At 35.3% G+C, this 18,860-nt stretch overlaps 1 protein-coding gene across 2 annotated transcripts; it reads right to left on the reverse strand.

Annotated features, from left to right (window-relative positions):
- Positions 1-3,805: 3,805 nt before the first annotated feature.
- mthfd2l (methylenetetrahydrofolate dehydrogenase (NADP+ dependent) 2 like) lies at positions 3,806-14,941 on the reverse strand. Of its 2 annotated transcripts, XM_044111216.1 has the most exons (8): positions 14,180-14,935; positions 13,504-13,688; positions 12,441-12,563; positions 11,950-12,102; positions 10,397-10,504; positions 7,003-7,095; positions 4,557-4,682; positions 3,810-4,427 (listed from the first exon to the last, which is right to left on the reverse strand). In XM_044111216.1, the coding sequence occupies exons 1-8, from the start codon at positions 14,398-14,400 to the stop codon at positions 4,312-4,314; spliced, it is 1,125 nt and encodes a 374-aa protein (XP_043967151.1). In that variant the 5' UTR covers positions 14,401-14,935; the 3' UTR covers positions 3,810-4,311. The 2 variants fall into 2 exon arrangements, with proteins under 2 accessions (XP_043967152.1, XP_043967151.1); XM_044111217.1 differs by lacking the exon at positions 7,003-7,095 and having other exon boundaries at positions 3,806-4,427; positions 14,180-14,941.
- Between the last annotated feature and the right edge of the window lie 3,919 nt (positions 14,942-18,860).

Genomic DNA, 18,860 nt, shown 5'->3' on the forward strand with positions numbered 1-18,860 from the left:
CCAAGTTTCAACAAAGAAAGAGGCATTTCCTTTGAAGAAAAAAAAATTATCCACATCCTTCTTTTCATTTCATTTCACCTCTGCATGCAGAGGCAACACCTGTGGTGGTAATTGCTGGCAGGGGTGCTGGTGGTAGTGCAAGGGTCACGTGTTCATCTCAAAGCTCCTCTTATTGAAGGTATTCTCTGGAAGCACAGACGCAAGCCAGTATGAGATTGAGTGTTTACCTGAAGTATGTCTTTTAGTTTGTTAGAAGTAGCTCCACTGAGAATCACATTTGTTGTAAACCTCTCTGTTTCATCAGGGATGAGATTACAAGAGCACGTTTCTGGCTAGATTCTTGTCTTTGGCTGCCTCAGTGTCTCTGTCCAACAGGTGCAGACAAGATCTGTTTACAACACAAACGGTAAATGCATAACTAAAAAATGCAAGTGAAGTTGTCTGACGTTAGCAGTGGTTTCTTCCTCCTGATGGTTAAATTCTTCAATTAATAAGCTGTTTTTATGAGTTACACCTGCTCAATACAAAAAAATACCCCCAAAATACTTGCCAGATACTTTGAATTGATTTGAATGGGATGAAGTTGAATACAACAGCCAGTGATCAGTCTCCATGGCAACCAAGTCTTTTACTGGTCAATCGGTGGTGGTAGGCTCCATTTCCACTAGTACTGGCTAACTACCTAGCCAATCTTACGGCAATAACTTAACACACCTCGGCTTCTAAGCTATGTATTTTTGGTGTAGTCTTTAGTACAAATACCATAGTACCCTTAATATAAGACAAAACTAACTTACAAATAACTTTTCAGCAAGAAATAGAAACTTGTTTTAAGTCAACAATTTATTAATATTGATGAAAAAGTACTAGATATGAGTGCAATCATGAACTAGAAACTAGCCCAAAAGTACTTGGTAAGACTTTATGTTTTCACGGTTTGAAAACAGTTCATCAGACAGGGTGTGTTAGTGAGTATTGACATATCTTGGTTGTTGGTGCCATTTTGGTTGTGCCGACTATTTTAAAAATCACTAGCCTACTGGGATTTTACCCACAACCATCTCTTGGATTCATGAAAAGTGATCCAAAAAAAGAGAATTTCTTTTCACCTTGTTGATTGCAGGGGTCATATGAGAACAGGCAGACTAGCTGATAAAAAGGTAACAGTACTTGATACAAGTACTCTGCACTACCAAACAATGTGGAAAACTATCTCACACAGCACCTTGAAGCGGGTGGCTACATCAACAAAAGACAAAATTAGAGTGCATTCCTGTCAGCTAGGAAGAATGGCTAGCATTTGGCATAAACTACAAGACAGCAAGACTCAACAGTTCAGGTCTGTGATGGTGTGGGAGTATTTGCTTGGCCAAACTGGGCCCCTTAGTAGCAATTATGACTAAACATCTCAGCCATCCTGGTCATATCCATCCCTTTGTGACCACAGTGTACCCACTTTCTGTTCGTTACAATGCACCATGTCTCCACTGAAGTTTCATGGAAGTGATACTGAGAGTGATATTAAGGGGAAAACAATGAAACTGGGTGTAACCCGTTTCATTACTCTCCCCTTGATTTCACTCTATTCATTTTGCTGTCAAGACCGTTTGTTGCTACAAAACAACCTGACGCTATTAAAAAAAAACAACCAAAAAAACATTTGCGTTTTCTTGAGATGACAAGACAAATCTAGCTTGGCTGTTTCAAGTAAATAAAAGTTTGATTCACAAGTCTGAGAAATAAACACATCACAATTAGTTTTTGTAGGTAAAGTTTTTCAGGGCTTTTGTGGTTTAGAGAATTTTCTTTTCTAGGACCAGTTTTTACCAAAGTGAGGAGACAAGCTAAACATTCCATTGAAGATTTTACAGTTTTATAAAACATAACTTCAATTGCTATTATTTTTTTTTGCTGCCAGTATCCACTACAAGTCTAGAAAATATTCCAACTATTCTCAATTAAACCTCTTAAGCTATATACTGTTTACACAATGAAATAGTTACATCTAAAAGCAGTGTGATACTACATGGTCCAAATAGATTTACAGTATTTATTACATCTCATTTGACTGGAGATATTTTGGAAATATTTCTTGATTAAGCCATCCTTAAAATAGCCTTAAATAAAAAAAAAAAAAAATGGGTCACTATCCTCAGAAAGTTGGGAGTCAACAGATGAACAATTCCCAGACTGGATTGTTTTTTCCAGCATTGTGAAACAATATAATTACTGTCACCAAGGTGGGTCATCCTTTTAGTGGTACCTGAATCTTCTTTACAAATTCCTTAAAACATTTTTTTATGATGCCGGTAGCAATTTAAATTGCAGTTTTAACATACTTGTTGAATAGTGTTCCTGTTTTAACTTGTCTAGAATAAAGTCAAACAATAGTTTATGATCTGCATGTTGCTGATTCTTTGTCAGTTAATCTCTATTTGAAAAGAAACGACGGTGGAACTTATTTACAGTGTGTGCACAAGTATTAAGTAAGTGAGTATCTGGACCATTTCATCAGTTTTTTTACACATATTTCCAGACTTAAAGCTGCAGAAACTTCAGTGCTAAATGGATTTAAGCATAGCAGGTGTTGTGTATTTGTGTAATGAGATAGGGGTTGGCCCATTAAGGACTGCAACCTGCCTGGAGAAACTAGAAGTACAAGACGTTCAGTTTTCAGAGACATGGCCAAGAAAAGACAGGCTGAAACCTGACCATCGCTGAATAACACCCATAAACACAGGTGTCTAGACTGGGCCAAGAAATACCTGAGGACAGATTTTTCAAAAGAACTTATGGAATGAGAGCCACTCTTGATGGGCCTGTGGGTGGATGAGTAAGGGGAACAGAGCTCCACTTTGATTCAGACAGCAGTAAGGTGAAGGTGGGATATTGATATGAGCTATTAAAGATGCTTGGACCTCAACACTTAAGGTGAAGGAAAACAGTTCACCTCTCTGAACAGTGTCTGTAAGGCTATGTTGAACAAAAAGTTGTCAACATATCAAGAAACTGACAGACTGTATGAAGGGAAGAAAAGAAGGAAAATTAAGGTGGAGATATTGGTCACAAATTTGTTGCTGTTTATTTTTTATTGGAAAGTTTTGAGTTGTTTATAATTCTGACTTAAACTGATGCATATTAAACAGTGAGATGGAAAAATGTCTTCATTTAGTTGCACTTGCATAATAGTTCTGCACAAGTACAGTCACCCAGTAATTGTGCAAGTAAAAATATATTAAAAAAAGTCAAAACCTCACATTTGTTTTCTTAAACATTCACTGTTCACTTTTCACGGCGTCGCTGCTTTGCAGATTTTTTTGTGTAATTTTTTCACAGTGCATTGTGTTCGGCATCCTGACTGGCTAAACAGTCTCCGCGCTTCTTCTCTACCTGTGTGCCAATCACGTTACAGTATTTAAATATACTTAATACAGCTTGTCAAATTATGGCAAATATTTTTGCCCAGAAGAAAACAAGAGCGACAGCAACTACTGATGACTATGTTCTTCTCTCAAAAAATCACACCTGCACCACAAGCTTCAGAAGAAAAAGACACTAGAGAGCAGAGTGAGGCCGCAGCGTCACAGTCAGAGGAACAGTGAAATACGCGAGTCACAATTTGTCCTACTGTACTTCGGATTGATGATTAAAAGGATTATTTTACTGTAGTTATTTGTAAGAAAGTGTTCTATTTGTTTTAAAAAATTCAGGTTTTGTTCTTTGGATTCAATGTAGAGTATTTAACTGTGCTTTATAATAATTGTAAAAAAACTACTTCCCGGATTTTGCCTATCATGGGTTCTTTAAAGAACTCAACCCCGGCGAAAAACGAGGGTTCACTGCATTAGTTGTTACCTAGAATATAAAACCAAGGTCTATTTTTGACAAAAAAAGTTTATATCCCATAAGTCCAATTACAGAGAAACTAAGTACTAATAATGAAAAAAATAAACCCATTGACACGGCACTGACTCAAACCCACTTTTATTATGACTTCTTTCTTGCTAATTTTCAGCATATTCCATAAATCAAAACACTGCAGTAGAAAAAATATTAATCTAACGTACAAAAGCAAAATCTGAACTACAATAATAAAATAAATAATAAATATGGAAGTAAACATGGTACATATCAAGTAGGTTTCCAGGCAAGTATGAAATCTTGAGGTCAAAACTGTTGAAATAAAAGTGTGTAATTGTTCAGCAGAAGGATTTGGTTTTGAGTGTGTGCTGAAATGTATGCAGGTTATCGCATGTTCATAAGCTGTTATCTCTCTGCAATGCAAAGTAAAATGAAGGGTGTATACTGTTTTTAATGCATCAGTGCATTTCTGGCAGCAGTCACAGTGTTTTTCATGAGCATGGCAACAGTCATTGGACCAACACCTCCTGGAACAGGTGTTATGAAACCTGCTTTCTCCTTCACCCCTAAAACAAATAGAAACATGATATGGTGTTAAGCAATGCTCCTTATTCGCCATAAAATGCAGGTGATGTGCAGGTATTAAGATATTTCCTCTGCTGAGGCAATCCTAGTAAAATGTATTGCTTGTTTACCCTCAAAATCCACATCCCCGATGAGCCGGACTTTCCCCTTGTTCTGGTCCAGAATGCGATTTATGCCGACGTCAATAACTGCTGCACCCTTTTTCACCATGTCTGCTGTGATCAGACCTGGAACGCCTGACCAAAGGGGGAACAAAAAGGCATATTTGGAAGAGAAACAGGTTCATAGATTCCCCACCATGTCGAACAGAGAACACAAGTTGATTTTTCATACCTTTATCATTTTTAAATGAGACAATAACCACTTAACATGTAAATATGGTTTTAATGGTTTCTATAGACTGTAAAGGTGATCCTCGATGCTGTAATGTCCTAACTATGAGCTTTGGAGATTTTTTTATGTCCCTTACCATTAGGGATTGGTTTCCTGGGTGAGTCCTTTCTTTTAAGCTCCATCAACATTCTACAGTCTTATTAATAGCTATTTTTCCTTAAATTGAAAAAGCTTTTAAATATCAAACTAAATTTTCAAAGAATCTATGTGGGGTGTTAAATAATCCAGTTAAATTTTGACCCATCTAAGCATTTTAGACTGTGAAGATGGTCAAATGCAGTCCCAAACCTAAAGCTGCAAATGTAATAGCAACCTTAGTCAGCCATCAAGTACAGGCAAAATGTTGTACATTTCTTACTCTGTACATGACGCTCAGCACCTGGTCTCCATTGAAGGGGCAAAAAAAACTGAAATAAAGTTCATGATCAGGCTGCCCTCAAAATTAAGCTGTCTCGAGCCAAAATACTTGAGTCAAAAATCAGCTCTACTTACCATTCTGATCTGATCTTGGTCCTTTCATACAAGTCCCAGATATTTGACTGTGACAGCCATGAATTACTAACCACTGCTGTACCTGTTATTAGGAATATGGACAGCTATTTTCTTGTTGCCCTTTTCTGAACACAGAGATCAGTACTCATCTCCCTTACTATTTTGTTTCCCATTTCGAAGAGTGGCTAAGAGAACTTGGTCAATTTTGTACTATTATTATAAGGACTGGTTTACCAACAAAAGTAATAGCAACTTAAAAAGGTATTGAGAGTATATATAATGAGAGAGATTAAAAAAGAAAAAATACTTTATAATGAAACAGATACTGTATATCTCACAAACATAAAATGAACTGAAAGGTTAATCTTTTCATCAAGAAGAAAAAAATCCTTTAATGTCGTTGATTACGGGGCATTGATTACACCCGTCATTAAGGGTGTAACCTGGCACCCCCAACGACGTTGTTACTACAGTTTTACACAAGATTTATAGTTTCACATTCCAATCCTATAAGACCACCTTGTTCTTCAGAAAGAGGAACAAAGCTGAGAGACAAAACAGTTATCTGGAAATTTTCACATTTGCAATGCAGACTTGAACAAGAACTATTCAAGTAAGGGCTGGTAAGCCTTTTTCATATTCTTTACTTTTTCTTCCAATACCAGCCTGCATAATTCTTTTTATGCAAATGCAAATTCAAAGAGTCTAAAGGATTGAGGAGTGTACAGCAGAATCTACACCTGTTTAGGTAGAGGAATTATAAAAGGAGAATGGATTCTGGCACATTAATCAATTTACTTTCCTATGAAAATGTAATAAATAAAAATGTTTGGTTGCATATAATATCCAGTTTAAAAAATATAACAAATATTAACAAACTGCTTCCCAAACTCCACTTATAGTATATCTAATATATTTCTGTAAGCAAAGCGTATTTATATTAACACTTTTTATTGATAAAATCACAAAGAGTATCACAGTGAAATGAAGAATGAAAATAAAATGACCAAAAATTAACTCAGTACTCAGATTACTTTTTACACAGCTTTTATCAATTACAGCAACAAATGTTTATGAATTTTAATCAGATTTTGTAAAATCTGACCTATTCTATTATAACTCTACCTTTATTGTCAACTGAGACTTTGGAGCCACAAGTGGCTCTTTATACCTTACACAATGGTTCTTATATTTTAGATCTATAGGCTGGGCAATATGAGACTATAAATTACAATTACTTCTACTAATATATTTAATTTAAAATAATTTTTTAAAGCTATTCAGGATATTCCACAAAAAAGTTAGATTAAAATTAAATTAAGAGTATTTTTCTTGAGCATTGTCCTGGGCAATGAATTTAGATGAAAACAGGATTTGATGTGATACAAATTATAGACTAGAAAATATGTGACATCCATGATACCTAAAAACTAAACTATTCATGGATATATTCTGTTAGCGCGTTATTTGATTTTCAGTTGTTACGTACAAAAGCATAGGTAAGGTAAGAATTATTGCATTTAGTAAAAATTTGAATAATAGTACTTCCATTTCCTCAGTTACCATTTAATTCTAACTTACTACCATTTTGTAGCCATTAACAAACACATAACTGAACTATGAAGAAAAATAGTAAAAAATCTTTCCCTCTCTCTGGTAAACTTTAATTACCTGCTGCTGCAATTATGATGTCAGCCAGCATGGTAAGTTTTTTCAGCTGATCCCTTGGTGTACATCTGTGAGCGATCGTCACTGTGGCATCACCTGAGAGGCAAAGAGGAGCTTTGAGGTTGAATTAAGCAACAAAAATAAACTATTTTTTTAATCTAATGGGGAAAATTATTCTTTGTTTTATGTAAATTTAAGTTAGTGAATATAGAAAGGGAAACTCAGATTTATCCTTCACAATGCTAAGATGTAAACATTGCAAGAACATTACACTGAGAGTAGGGCAGAACTCTAAAATTTACTAAAAGCCACATTTACTGTTAATGCAATTAATATACTTATGTTTTCACAAATTTTATAGATCTCAAAAACGGTATGTACGCCAACGAATCTAGGTTTCTTCACTACAGTGTGTGGCCCTTGTGACTAAGGAAGTCTTAGAAAGAAAGTAGAATGCATCACACTGGAACATTTTTGGGTGAGATAAAGAAAATGATGTAAGGCACAACAAGTCCCAGCACATCGAACATCCGGGTCGCATTACGGATGAACTGTTGTCTGACCTTTAAAACATGCATTGTAGGGACACATCAGTTTATACAGTCATGCTGTAGGAATTTGGCTTATTTTTAAGTTATTGCAAGAGCTTAGCATGCAAAACAAGTGCAAAAGTTGTGCTTCAGTTTCATCAGCAATGAAACTTATATTATGAATTGGTAAATATCTAATAAAAATATTTCAAATGGTAAAAATAATATTAAGATGAATGGATTCCTAATGGATCCTGCATCTTAGTCCTTACAAAAGAATCAATAGCCTTTGCACACAACTAATTGAAACTTTTTGTGATGCATTTGCACTTTTCATTTATATCCTGGAAGAATATTCTAAAATTTGAACAAAATTGTGGTAAAAAGGTGCTGAAACAGTTACAAATTGATCAATGATCTATTTAGGCACAGTCAGAATGTTATTTTTGTATTGTATATTTTGCATCAACTTTATGCTCACTTGCTGTGAACAGTGTGCTTTACCTTTTATTGTTGGTAATTCTGAGATCCTTTTCCAAATTAAGATTTAAGTATCCAATGAAAAAGATCTGGAATAGTGCAGCTGAGAGCTAATGTATGCCTTATGTCAAATCTACAGAGAATGTTTTTTACCATGCACACCTAAACTGATGAAAGAGTTGGAGGCCAATTGTTGCTCAGTGTCTGACCCAAGCTCCCGTGTAGAGGCTAGAATTGATTTATTGTTCTTCTGATTGGCAGAAAACTGTTGTTCTGTTTAATCCACCCGAGGCTTCAATATCAAGGGAGAAAAAATTTTATACGTCTGCAGATGAATCCGGTCATGTTTCAATCTAGCATAAACCTCCCAACTGAATAAAGCGTATAGTTTCTGATATATATTAGGAGGGTATATATTATGGAGGGTGAGTAAATGTTTCAAGTCTCTGGATCATTGGCTGTTCTGTCTAAACTGTTCCTATTCCTATTGGTCTGTTTTTATAAAACTGAATTAACCACAAAGAAAAAATAAGTGAAATTGTTATGAGCTACCAGGAGCAAAGGTAAAGATCTTTGCTCCTGTAACTGATAAAAGGTACAGAAAATTAATTTGTGGGGACAACCTTTAACCTACATTGATTGCAAGGGTTTCACCCAAGTATGAAGGCGTGGGGAAACCAGGCGCTCACTGTTGCATATGCTGTGAAGTTCAACTGAAATTTTACATATCCTTTCATCTGAAAAGGGCTGAACCAGTTCTCACAAAGTCTTGTGTTAACAGATACCTGTTTTGCAGTGACACATAGATAAACTCATGCAACTGACAAACAGCTGTATCAATGACACCAAAATAGAATTTTAACATTGAAATAATCATATACGCAGTAATAATATGGTAAAATTGTCTATAATTCACATAGCTTCAACAACATAGGTAAATTTAAGATTAATGAAAATATTTACTCTTTCATTGAATCTCTATTCAGCTCTGAAATTTAGATGTTAGGCTATCAACTTCAAATAAACGACATAAAGACCTGGATAGCTCCTGGGCAGGGTCAATAGTTGCCAGTGGTGGTGCTTTTATGTTGTCAAGGGTAGTTTTGGCACACTTTGGATGCCATAGAATTGTCAGCTAAAACCAACACGCTACAGAAGTATTGTTGCCAATAACATCAATCACTTCACATCACAGATTATCTATGAGTATATATGTTTTGATTGATCATTCTAACATAATAATGTACCATGTCACAAACTTGAATTCTTCTGAAAATGATTTTGACTTAACTCAACTCGAATAGCTTCCACAGTCACCATATCTGAATCTAACAGAACACCTCTGGGATGTAGTGGAACAACAAATTTGCATCATAAATTCAGCAAACAAAGTTGCATCAGCATTGTGAAGCTGTCATGCTGACATGGATCCCAGATTTTTGAGGAATGTTTCAGAAACATTGTTGAATTTGTAGCAAAAAGAATTAAATTAGTTTTGAAAACGGGGTCCAATCTGATTTTCCTAATAAAGTGGCCAGTAAAAGTGTATGTATTTTAATAAAATGTGATGGTATGAATATAATCTTTGTATGTTTCAGTTAACTTATTCAGACCAGCACGAAAATTACCAAGTAACCCATTTACAGAATGTGTGTACATTTTTAAAAGGGCATGAACCATGAAATAAAAACAGCAGTTAGAAATAAATCTCAAAACAGTTTCTTCAAAAACTGGTAAAACTGGTAAGAAACTTGTTTTCTTTACTGGTTTCTTCCGCTCTACGGATTCTTGGAAACTGAAAGCTGGAATTAGCTAAAAAATTTCTGATTGGCTGTATATCATTTGCTTTAAACATGTAAAGAAATGTAACTCCCTAGAGCCCTTTACTTATTTTCTTTATTGTAATTTCTTAAATGAGATCAGAAACTACAGCTTATTGCCTTCTGCTTAGCATATGTATTGCACCTTGGGTAACTTTATCCTGTCATATTGCTGAACTTTAACAGTTATAGTAAGTCTTGTTGCTTAATGCAGGCAACACCTTTTGAAATCCGTTTCTTCCTTCCTGCACCCATATAAGGACTGGATCCGTTTCCCAGTGGTGCGAAGTGCCAAATGTTTCGCCCTGATTAAGGCTTTGACACTCCCTTCTTTTTATCCAGCAGGACATGCTTCAGCATTATTTTTCTTTTTTTGACAAAAAAGGCAAGGAGTCATTGAAGTGTACATTCATATCCTGATAAAAAGCTTAAAGCATCAAATATCCTTTAGGGAAAACCAGGATGGTGCAACTTGAATTTTCTATTAAGATGTTTGTCATATTATTGGGCTGAATAACTTAGCTTGATGGAACAGATAAAAGAATAAATGCAAATCACTTAGCTTACCTCCAGGGCGTTCATGGTTACGATCAGTATGCAGCAACATAGCAATGGGCATTCCAACATTTTTGGAGCGACCAGCAACCAAGACATTTTTTCCCACCGTCTCAATTCCTGTGTAAACACATTCCCGGGAAAGAAAATTAAATTTCTTCTTAAAAATTACCCTTATCTTAAAGATCTACTGATATTTTGTTGCACATTTTTGTCAGGTTGCCTTTTGAACTGCAGGAATGAACAAACAAGTTTCGTGTAACTTTGTCCTTTTTGAAACATTGTATTTAGGTTGAATACTATAATACAAACAGTGCAGCTTTGTTTGATGTTAAAATGATGTAGCATAAAAACACCACAAGAAAACCAAAAAAACTCTTAGGGTTCAGAGGTTAGATGCAGATTTTCTTTTTAGCTTTTGGAACTTCTGCTACATGCAAACAGTTGCAGACTGAAGCCAAGGGACTCAGTTATTTAAAGAACAAAAGGTAAATCTTAAATTCATAAAATTTATATCAATTAAAAATGCTGATCACACTAGAAATCTGTTTTTTTTTTGCTCTTAATCAACACATCATAAATTAGGTTGGCAGAGCTCTTGATAAAAGAACATTTTAAAAAAATAAAATCACTGATTGTTTATAAAATTAATGTCTAATTTCTTTATTGTCATAAATTGTTATTCCAACCCGTACTATAAAGAACAATGCATCAAGAAATCCTTTAATACCTTTAAAGGTTTCTTTCTTGCCTTTCATTTATATCTTTATCACCAAATTCCTGCAGCAGATAGAAACCTGCATTTTACGCAATGTTTTTCACCTCACATCAGTGTCATCCTGTGAAGCAACAGTTACCTGAACTGAACTTTACTGATCAACAGCCAAGTTTGACTGGAGGTTTTACTTTTCTTGAGCACAAAACATTCTTTATGAGCTTGTTGTTGGTGTAAGAAAATTTTCCACTATTTCATTTGTTTATTTCAATTGAAGGGTTATAATTAAGTTAATGAAGAAAAGTGACACATTAAATCTAATACTGTGATCACACAGAATGTTTTTTTAACTGATCAAGCCAGTTTTTAAAATAAATGATAGTTATAGGATTAAATCAGAGCTACATGTCTATTTTCTGAGAAAATCCTGGAGCTTTAGACATTGTCAGTGTTGCTCAACAAACTGTTACAAATATACATTTCTAAAAGATAAACTAGGTGACAGGATTGTCTGGCTAATGGTTGACTTTTTACTATAATTTCTGTGCCAATTCTAATATGGCACATCCGTACTATGTTGTGCATAATGGAGAGACTATAACACAGAATAAAACTGACATAGCACTTACTAAACTCAATACAAGAAGAAACTAATAAAAAGAAATCCATTTATGAAAGGATCAAACATGACGATTTTACAGCACGTGTTATAGCAGCAAGGAATGGTTAGTATATTACCATGAGAGCTAGTAGATCTTTACTGCCCTCTAGAGGATCATTTGTTCAGAACAAGTACAAGTAAACAAAATGAAAAAGATGTACGTGAGATTTAGAACCCTTGCTTGTTTACCTGCTCTTTTGATCATCTCCCAGACAGCTGCAGGCGTCGCAGGTACCATCGATCTCTGGTCCAGGCACAACTTTCCAATATTCACAATATGGAAACCATCAACATCCTTCTCTGGAGCAATTGCATTACACACAGCTCGCTCGTTGATGTGCTCTGAACGACAGAGTGAAAAAAACAAAACCCATATGATTACATTAAACCTAAATACTTATTAAATATTACTAGTTTTTGCTACTTTAAAAAAATGCCTATTAATTATTTAATTTATTTAACTATTACTAAACTGATCAATGTGTCTGATAAAGGTTATATTTAATTACAAGTTGATTCCACTATAGTGTAATCAACTTGCACTATAGTGTATAGTATACACTATAGTGCAAGTTGATTACACTATAGTGCATTATAGTATACACTGTATACTATAATGCACTGTAGTGCCCATCTCTTAACCTGGGTAACTAAATCTCCAAAGTGTTCTGTTTGCTTACCTGGAAGTGGCAGCTGCACCAGGAGACCGCTGACCCTCCAGTCACGGTTCATCCTATCAATCAGCCCCAGCAACTCTTCCTGGGAAACTGAGCTGGGCCGAACCACTGTGTCACTGGAAATACCTGGAGACAGTCAAAAATAACACGGTGGGCAATAAACAATGTATTTTTAAATACAGTAGTTCTGTTCTCATGATCTGAAATCTATACATTATTATAAAATATGTTTGCAAAAGAAAGAAAAATTTATTATCTTTCTTAATTTCACATAAGGCTGACATACACATGCATCTCAATAGAGCATTGAAAAGTTAATTTGTTTCAGCAATTTGATTCTAAGAGGGAAACTCACATATTACACCAATTCAAGAATGCAGCAATACACATCAAATATTAATTTCTGTTTGTTTAAATGATAACAGATTGCAGTGAATCAAAGTCCAAATATTTCAAGAATTCCTTTTGGGGTTTTTTTCTAAAAATGTGTCCATGTACTACATACAGTATAAGCCGACAATACCTGGTGATTTAGAGATTTATTTTAACCTTCCAATAGGTACTCTTTGAGCCCAGATAAGACACTTCTGGTGTTGTCACTAGTAACACAAGGAATGTGACAGCCCATTTCAGCTCATGCCCTGGATTTGTGGTCTACCTTGAAGCACTGACTCCTGGCGAATTCCACAAACTGTGAATTTCTGACAAACTCTTGAATGGGTTTTTTATTTCAACTGAATTTTTCAAGACGGCGTTTGGATTCACCAGATTCTTTAACAATGATCTTCTGTGGAGGGTGTCACTGACTACTATCAGGTTAGCAGTCTTCAATATGATGTGTAACCAGTGACATAATCATAATATGACATTTGTGAGATAAATATTCCTTCTCTATTGGTCTTTATTATTTTTAACATTATAAAGAAAAATTAAACATATTCTGTGTTTAAATATTCAAACTGAGTTACAGAAATTGTGTATTCCAACTTAATGAGATGCATGTGCATGACTGCACCATACACTCTGAGGAAAGTGTTGAGAAAGACACACACTGCTCATATCTGACCCAGGATGGTGGCTGCCCGGGTCTTGTTCTTAACATAGGTATGACTGGCAGGGTCATCTCCGACTAAGATTACGCCAAGGTGGGGTCTCATGTTGCCCTGAGCGATTAGCTCTTCCACATCTCGCTGGATTTCTCTGTGAATCTGACGGGCCAACTCTGTTCCTGAAATCACCACAGCACTGTGCCTAGAGAAGTTTATAGTAAAGAAAAGAAATAATTTATTTTTGAGTAGCAACTGAAATAAAACTGTGATATAAAAAAATTATACATATTTAGAATACATATTTTATTTTTTGAGAGAAAAAATTTTGGCGATTGAAAAAAATCTTACTGACTACGAAAGTGTAAACTAATCTTAAGTACCACACAGAGAGCACCTGTGACTTAAACAAACGTATCTGTCCTTCAGCAATGTCACTGAGTAACCGATACAAATGGAATAGATTAGTACACTCGTTTCTAAGTAAGTTTGTTTTATTTTTCCCCATGCCGCTTAATGCCCATTTACCTTGCGCCCTCTACCGGTTACAGTGAATACTGCTGGCAGTTACAATCCTTCCTCTGACATCTGACGTACGGTACTCGCACTGCTTCCACCGGTGCCGAAACGCCGCTCTCCATCCCTTCCATTTATTTCAACAAAACATGGCACTATTTTCAATGTGACAACGTTTACCTTCTCACAGAGTGGTACAGATGCCTCCTTTGACTCTCGCACTTTCTGTGCATCCGCAGTTTGGCACGGCAGCAGTGAAAGTGTGCAGTTAACGGTGAGCAAATCCTGAAGGAGGAGCGTAGAGGTGAAATAGAAGCCGCCATATTTGTGCGTGGGTACGTCGTGCGTGTGTACGTGCGTGCACAAAAGGGGAAGGGTAATATAGGTTCTATTTGAAACATGTTCTACATACAGTATGTTCTGATTTTTAGTAACAGGCGTTTAGATGTTCAACCGTCAAATAAACATTTACGTAGAAAGACATATATAAAAGTAACAGTTCTTAAACATAATGTAACATAAAAAGCTGTTCAGGGCAGAGCATACAAAAAGCATATTGACGAGAAAAAAAAAATTACAATTTCTTCCTGCGAGATCATATTATTTGAAGCAACCATATGCATGTAATCCTAAATATGTTATGAATGTGAAATAATAACGAAGACAAAAAGTAGAAAAACAATAGAAAGACTTTGACCAAATGTGAACAATTATATACAGCTTTAGTATATTTTTAAAGTCTCAACAACAGTTGTATCTCTTCCTACAATTGTGATTGTAATGTTTTTATTTTAAACCATTGAAATGAAAATAATTTCCAGAGAGCATTCTAGAATGGCAGTTTGTTTTTTAATAGTCAAAAGTGTGTTTCCTAATCAAACCTCAATAGTGAGAGCACAGCCTTAAAATGTATTTTCTAAATGAAGTACCAATACATAAAATGTATTATGTCAAACTGGTGTAATTGGAGGCATTTAGTCCTTGTTTCACCTTTATAGTTGTATTTTTAAATTAGACTGTAGGTTTTACATGATTCTCCAGAATAACAGGATACTCAAATAAGGGTGCTACACTAATTTTCCACAAGGTGGAAGCAAATGTTTGTTTTATTAAGGATAGAATAGCAATATTCTCTATTGTCTCAGAATCAGGAAATGTATGTGCAAAAGTGACATGAAATCAAAGCACATAGACTCACACAAAATAGAATATATTATATGTAAAAACAGAATGTTAAATACGAACCAAATAGTTACTTAAATCTGATTAAAGAAATCCACTGTTTTCTTTAAATGAAGTATGAAAATAGCATTTACACAAATGTACAAAAGGTTTTGAAAATATCTATGAGGATGAATAATTTGTATGAGAATAAAAATTAAGATATGGTTTAAAAAGGAATTATTAGTCATCACTCATACTGTACCGCAAACTCGCAGGGATTTACAGTTATAGAAAATTTGCCCATTGGTGACTTTTGGGAGTAAGACAGACATTACTGGTGAAATCTCTGGTATGATTTTATATCTTGACTCTTGTTTATCTTTGGAAGTAATAAATCTTTACACCATCACAGCACTTTCTTGTAGCTCAAAGCACGGATACTTTTATTAACTTTCAGATTCATACATTACATATGTGCAAATATTGACATGAAAACATGATTCTATTGTTATTTTACTGTAAACATTAAAATAAACCCTGCCTACCTCATTACACCCCTCCAGAGGCCATGCAAACATTAGCCAATATTTTCCAGCACATAGGCAATAAAGAGTCACGGTTAGGTTTTAATGTTGTTGTGCTGCTCCCTATATGTTCAGGGCAAGCTTGTAAACTAACATGCCAGTTATTCAGCTGTATATAAAGCAATACCGTGATAAATGTTTAAGTTTAACAACCAGTCTCACAGATGTGTGCATAATGCAGCATGCTATTGTTAAAAAGTAAAAGAAAAGAAAAGAAGAAATTACAAGAACATAAATAATTTTGTAAAAACTGTCTCAATATCAGACACCAGAGGTTTCTAAAGTATTTAAGTACCAGACTTGGCAAAAAAAGAAAAAAAGAAATGGACAAGATTTTGAGTATTGTTTGTTTTAGCAGTTCATATCACTTGGTTGTGGTTGAAAACAAGTTATTGACTTTAAAGACTTTGGAACACATGACACATTTAGAGTAAAGGTTTGTTTGAGTGGTGGGAGTGGTGGTAGAAATCTTGGTAAACACCACACCCAGACCAGGCCTGCCTGGACATGAATTTAAAGAGTACATAGAAACCAATCAGCAGTTTTTAGTATACACGTTTGGTAGGCAGATTTATATCATGGCTACATAACTCAAAACACACACAGACCTCAAAATTACATTTGATTTTCCAGTAGTAAACAAACTCCATTGTAAATATTACAATAGCCATCTGGACCTCAAAAGGAATGAGAGAACTCAGAGAAAGTAAAAATAAAGTTGATCAGGTTGATGTAACTGTGATGTAGCTGTGATATTTGTTGTGTAACTGTGAGACTGCTGACTGTACATCTGAAGCACAGGATGCTGACTCTTCGGTTCTGAGCTACGCCTGATGCAACAGCATACACGGTCTAACCTCTGAGCTAAACCTGACAGCTTCAGGTAGGTTAGATGTTTTTGCATTATGAACTTTACAATATAGAGATGCCATAATTACTGCAAATATGTACCAGGGCAAAGCAATTCACACACACGTATGAGATAAAAATTTGGAAGTCATGCCATAAATGTATTACTTTACATGAGGTTTGGCTATTTTATTTTCTTAATGAAATAAATGATTTTGAACTACTCCTGTGTTTACTCTAGATATATTTGGCTGATATACATATTTGTGTAACAATTTATGACCAAAAAAAGTCAAAACAGGAAATATAAAACGGAGTGAATACCATGAAGAACCCATGTGGAAGCAGCTTTATCTGCTGAAACATTTTCATAATTTTATCGATGTACGTATTTGCCCTTTAATTTTGTATGTTTTTCCTCATTTTGATCTGAGAAAAAGTTCCACAAAGCCAGAATATTCAGTAGCAATTAAATGATGTCATGTCGTATCTGAGATTTAAAAAAATTTTTTGCAGCAAAGTAGAAGAGTTAACTAAACACCTGATTTTGCTTGCAGATGTTGATTACGAGTATGGACTCCCGTTGAATACTATTGTGTATCCTACAGTTATAAGATATCACAATATTATATTGTCAGAAATTAATCTTAATCTGTCATAGCTGTGACTTAAAAAACATGGCTTTCATGTGTGTACCTGAACAAACTGTCAGAGTATTAAGCTGTTCTGGTCCATAACAGTAATTTACTGGTGGACTCATGCCTCAACAAGTTCCAATAAATGAAAGGAGAAAATCTGTTTCAGGCCAGACTTAATTGTGTTAACTTGATCTTATAAGGGTTTTACAACTCTTCTTGGAAGAGTAAATTCAAGCAAGAATTTGCACAAATGGATTACCGTTTGTTTTCTGTTTCAGTTATTAGGCATTTTGATTAAACGGAGAAATCTTGTTGAAGTTTAAGCTCATTTAATTGCCCTAAAACACACCCCTCCTTTTTCTCCCCCACCACTGTTGTTGACTGGCACAGACGGTTACATAACATTTACGCCTTAAACATGAGGCTACCAGTATATTAGATGCTTGTGTTATGCTGAGAAACACATGCCTGCCAAGAATTACTGGCCCAGTCGAGGGAATGCGCATCGCTCTAAAAACTCTCGCAGATTGATGAGAAAACGGAGTGAAATATGACCGAAGAGACAACTCTTAAAAGATATTCGTAACATTATTAGGTTTCTTAACCATGAAAGCCCTAAAACGGTGGGTTTTATTATATATATAATAAGGTTTTGACACCTTTATTGAAATATATGAGTCAAACGTTTTATAGTCATTTTCTGATGAATATGTTCTCCGCTAATGATTTGCTATTGCTAGGCTTCAAATGACGTAGCATCAAAGCCACCCAATGCACATGGAGGCAGAAAGTAAAAGCAGCCCATTTACTTCTGCTGATCAAAATGCTTAGTTTATGTCATGTGCTGTTGTTCTAACCAATAGAGAGAAAGATAAATGTTATTTTTGTGTTTCGAAGGAAGCTGGTCATAAGGGAGTTAATTTAAAAAACTTACCTAAAAAAGACAAGAAAATTGGATCAGCAATCTACGGCTAAAAACACATGCGGAAACTAACAATGCCAGAGTTTGCAGCGCCCACAGAAACGCTCGCATTGTTTAATTGTATTTTCAGATATTTTATTGGACAATAACTTAGAAGAACAAACATTCAAACGTAAGGTAAGATAAGTTATTTTTACGCCGTAGCTTGGTAGTCCCCAGAGTCCTAACTTTGTTAGCAGCTAGCCCAGTGCTGAGTCCCAGACAGAAAATATGTTTATTCAATGGGACTTTAATGCGGAAAAAAAAGGCTGAATAAATTAAATTTCACCTACCATACAGTCAGTCAGTGAGCTGTGACTATTCTCCCACATGGTTTGTGTCTGAACAAAAGATATTTCACTCTTAACTCTATTTCTCCATGTTAGCATGGATTTTTTTGGCATAGCCAATTATTAGCTTGTCGATATCTACATGCCCTGTCCATTTTCACCAAATATTTTTAGGTTAAGAATTTAACCCCGGTTCTCTGAAACGTGAGTGAGGTATCGCACTACAGGACACGACCTGTGCGTCTGTCCCCCAGAAACTCTATTACATTACGCCAGTCTTGACTGGCCGGTAGAAGTGATGTCAGCTCTAGGAGGAGGGGCTTCCTATCAATATAAATGACTGACTCACGCAAGCAATCTTCAGTCTTTTAAGCA

This window comes from Gambusia affinis, linkage group LG03 (genome assembly GCF_019740435.1).
Source record: "Gambusia affinis linkage group LG03, SWU_Gaff_1.0, whole genome shotgun sequence".
In the NCBI taxonomy this organism is placed as follows: Eukaryota; Metazoa; Chordata; class Actinopteri; order Cyprinodontiformes; family Poeciliidae; genus Gambusia; species Gambusia affinis.

What these genes read in the sequence shown, in the direction of transcription:
- mthfd2l (XM_044111216.1), bottom strand. Translation starts at nt 14,400, where the DNA reads ATGTTTCAAATAGAACCTATATTACCCTTCCCCTTTTGTGCACGCACG. An exon ending in CTGTACCACTCTGTGAGAAG is followed by an intron (nt 13,689 to 14,179) that starts GTAAACGTTGTC and finishes AAACTTCTCTAG; the next exon opens with GCACAGTGCTGTGGTGATTT. An exon ending in CATCATAATTGCAGCAGCAG is followed by an intron (nt 4,683 to 7,002) that starts GTAATTAAAGTT and finishes CCCTTTGGTCAG; the next exon opens with GCGTTCCAGGTCTGATCACA.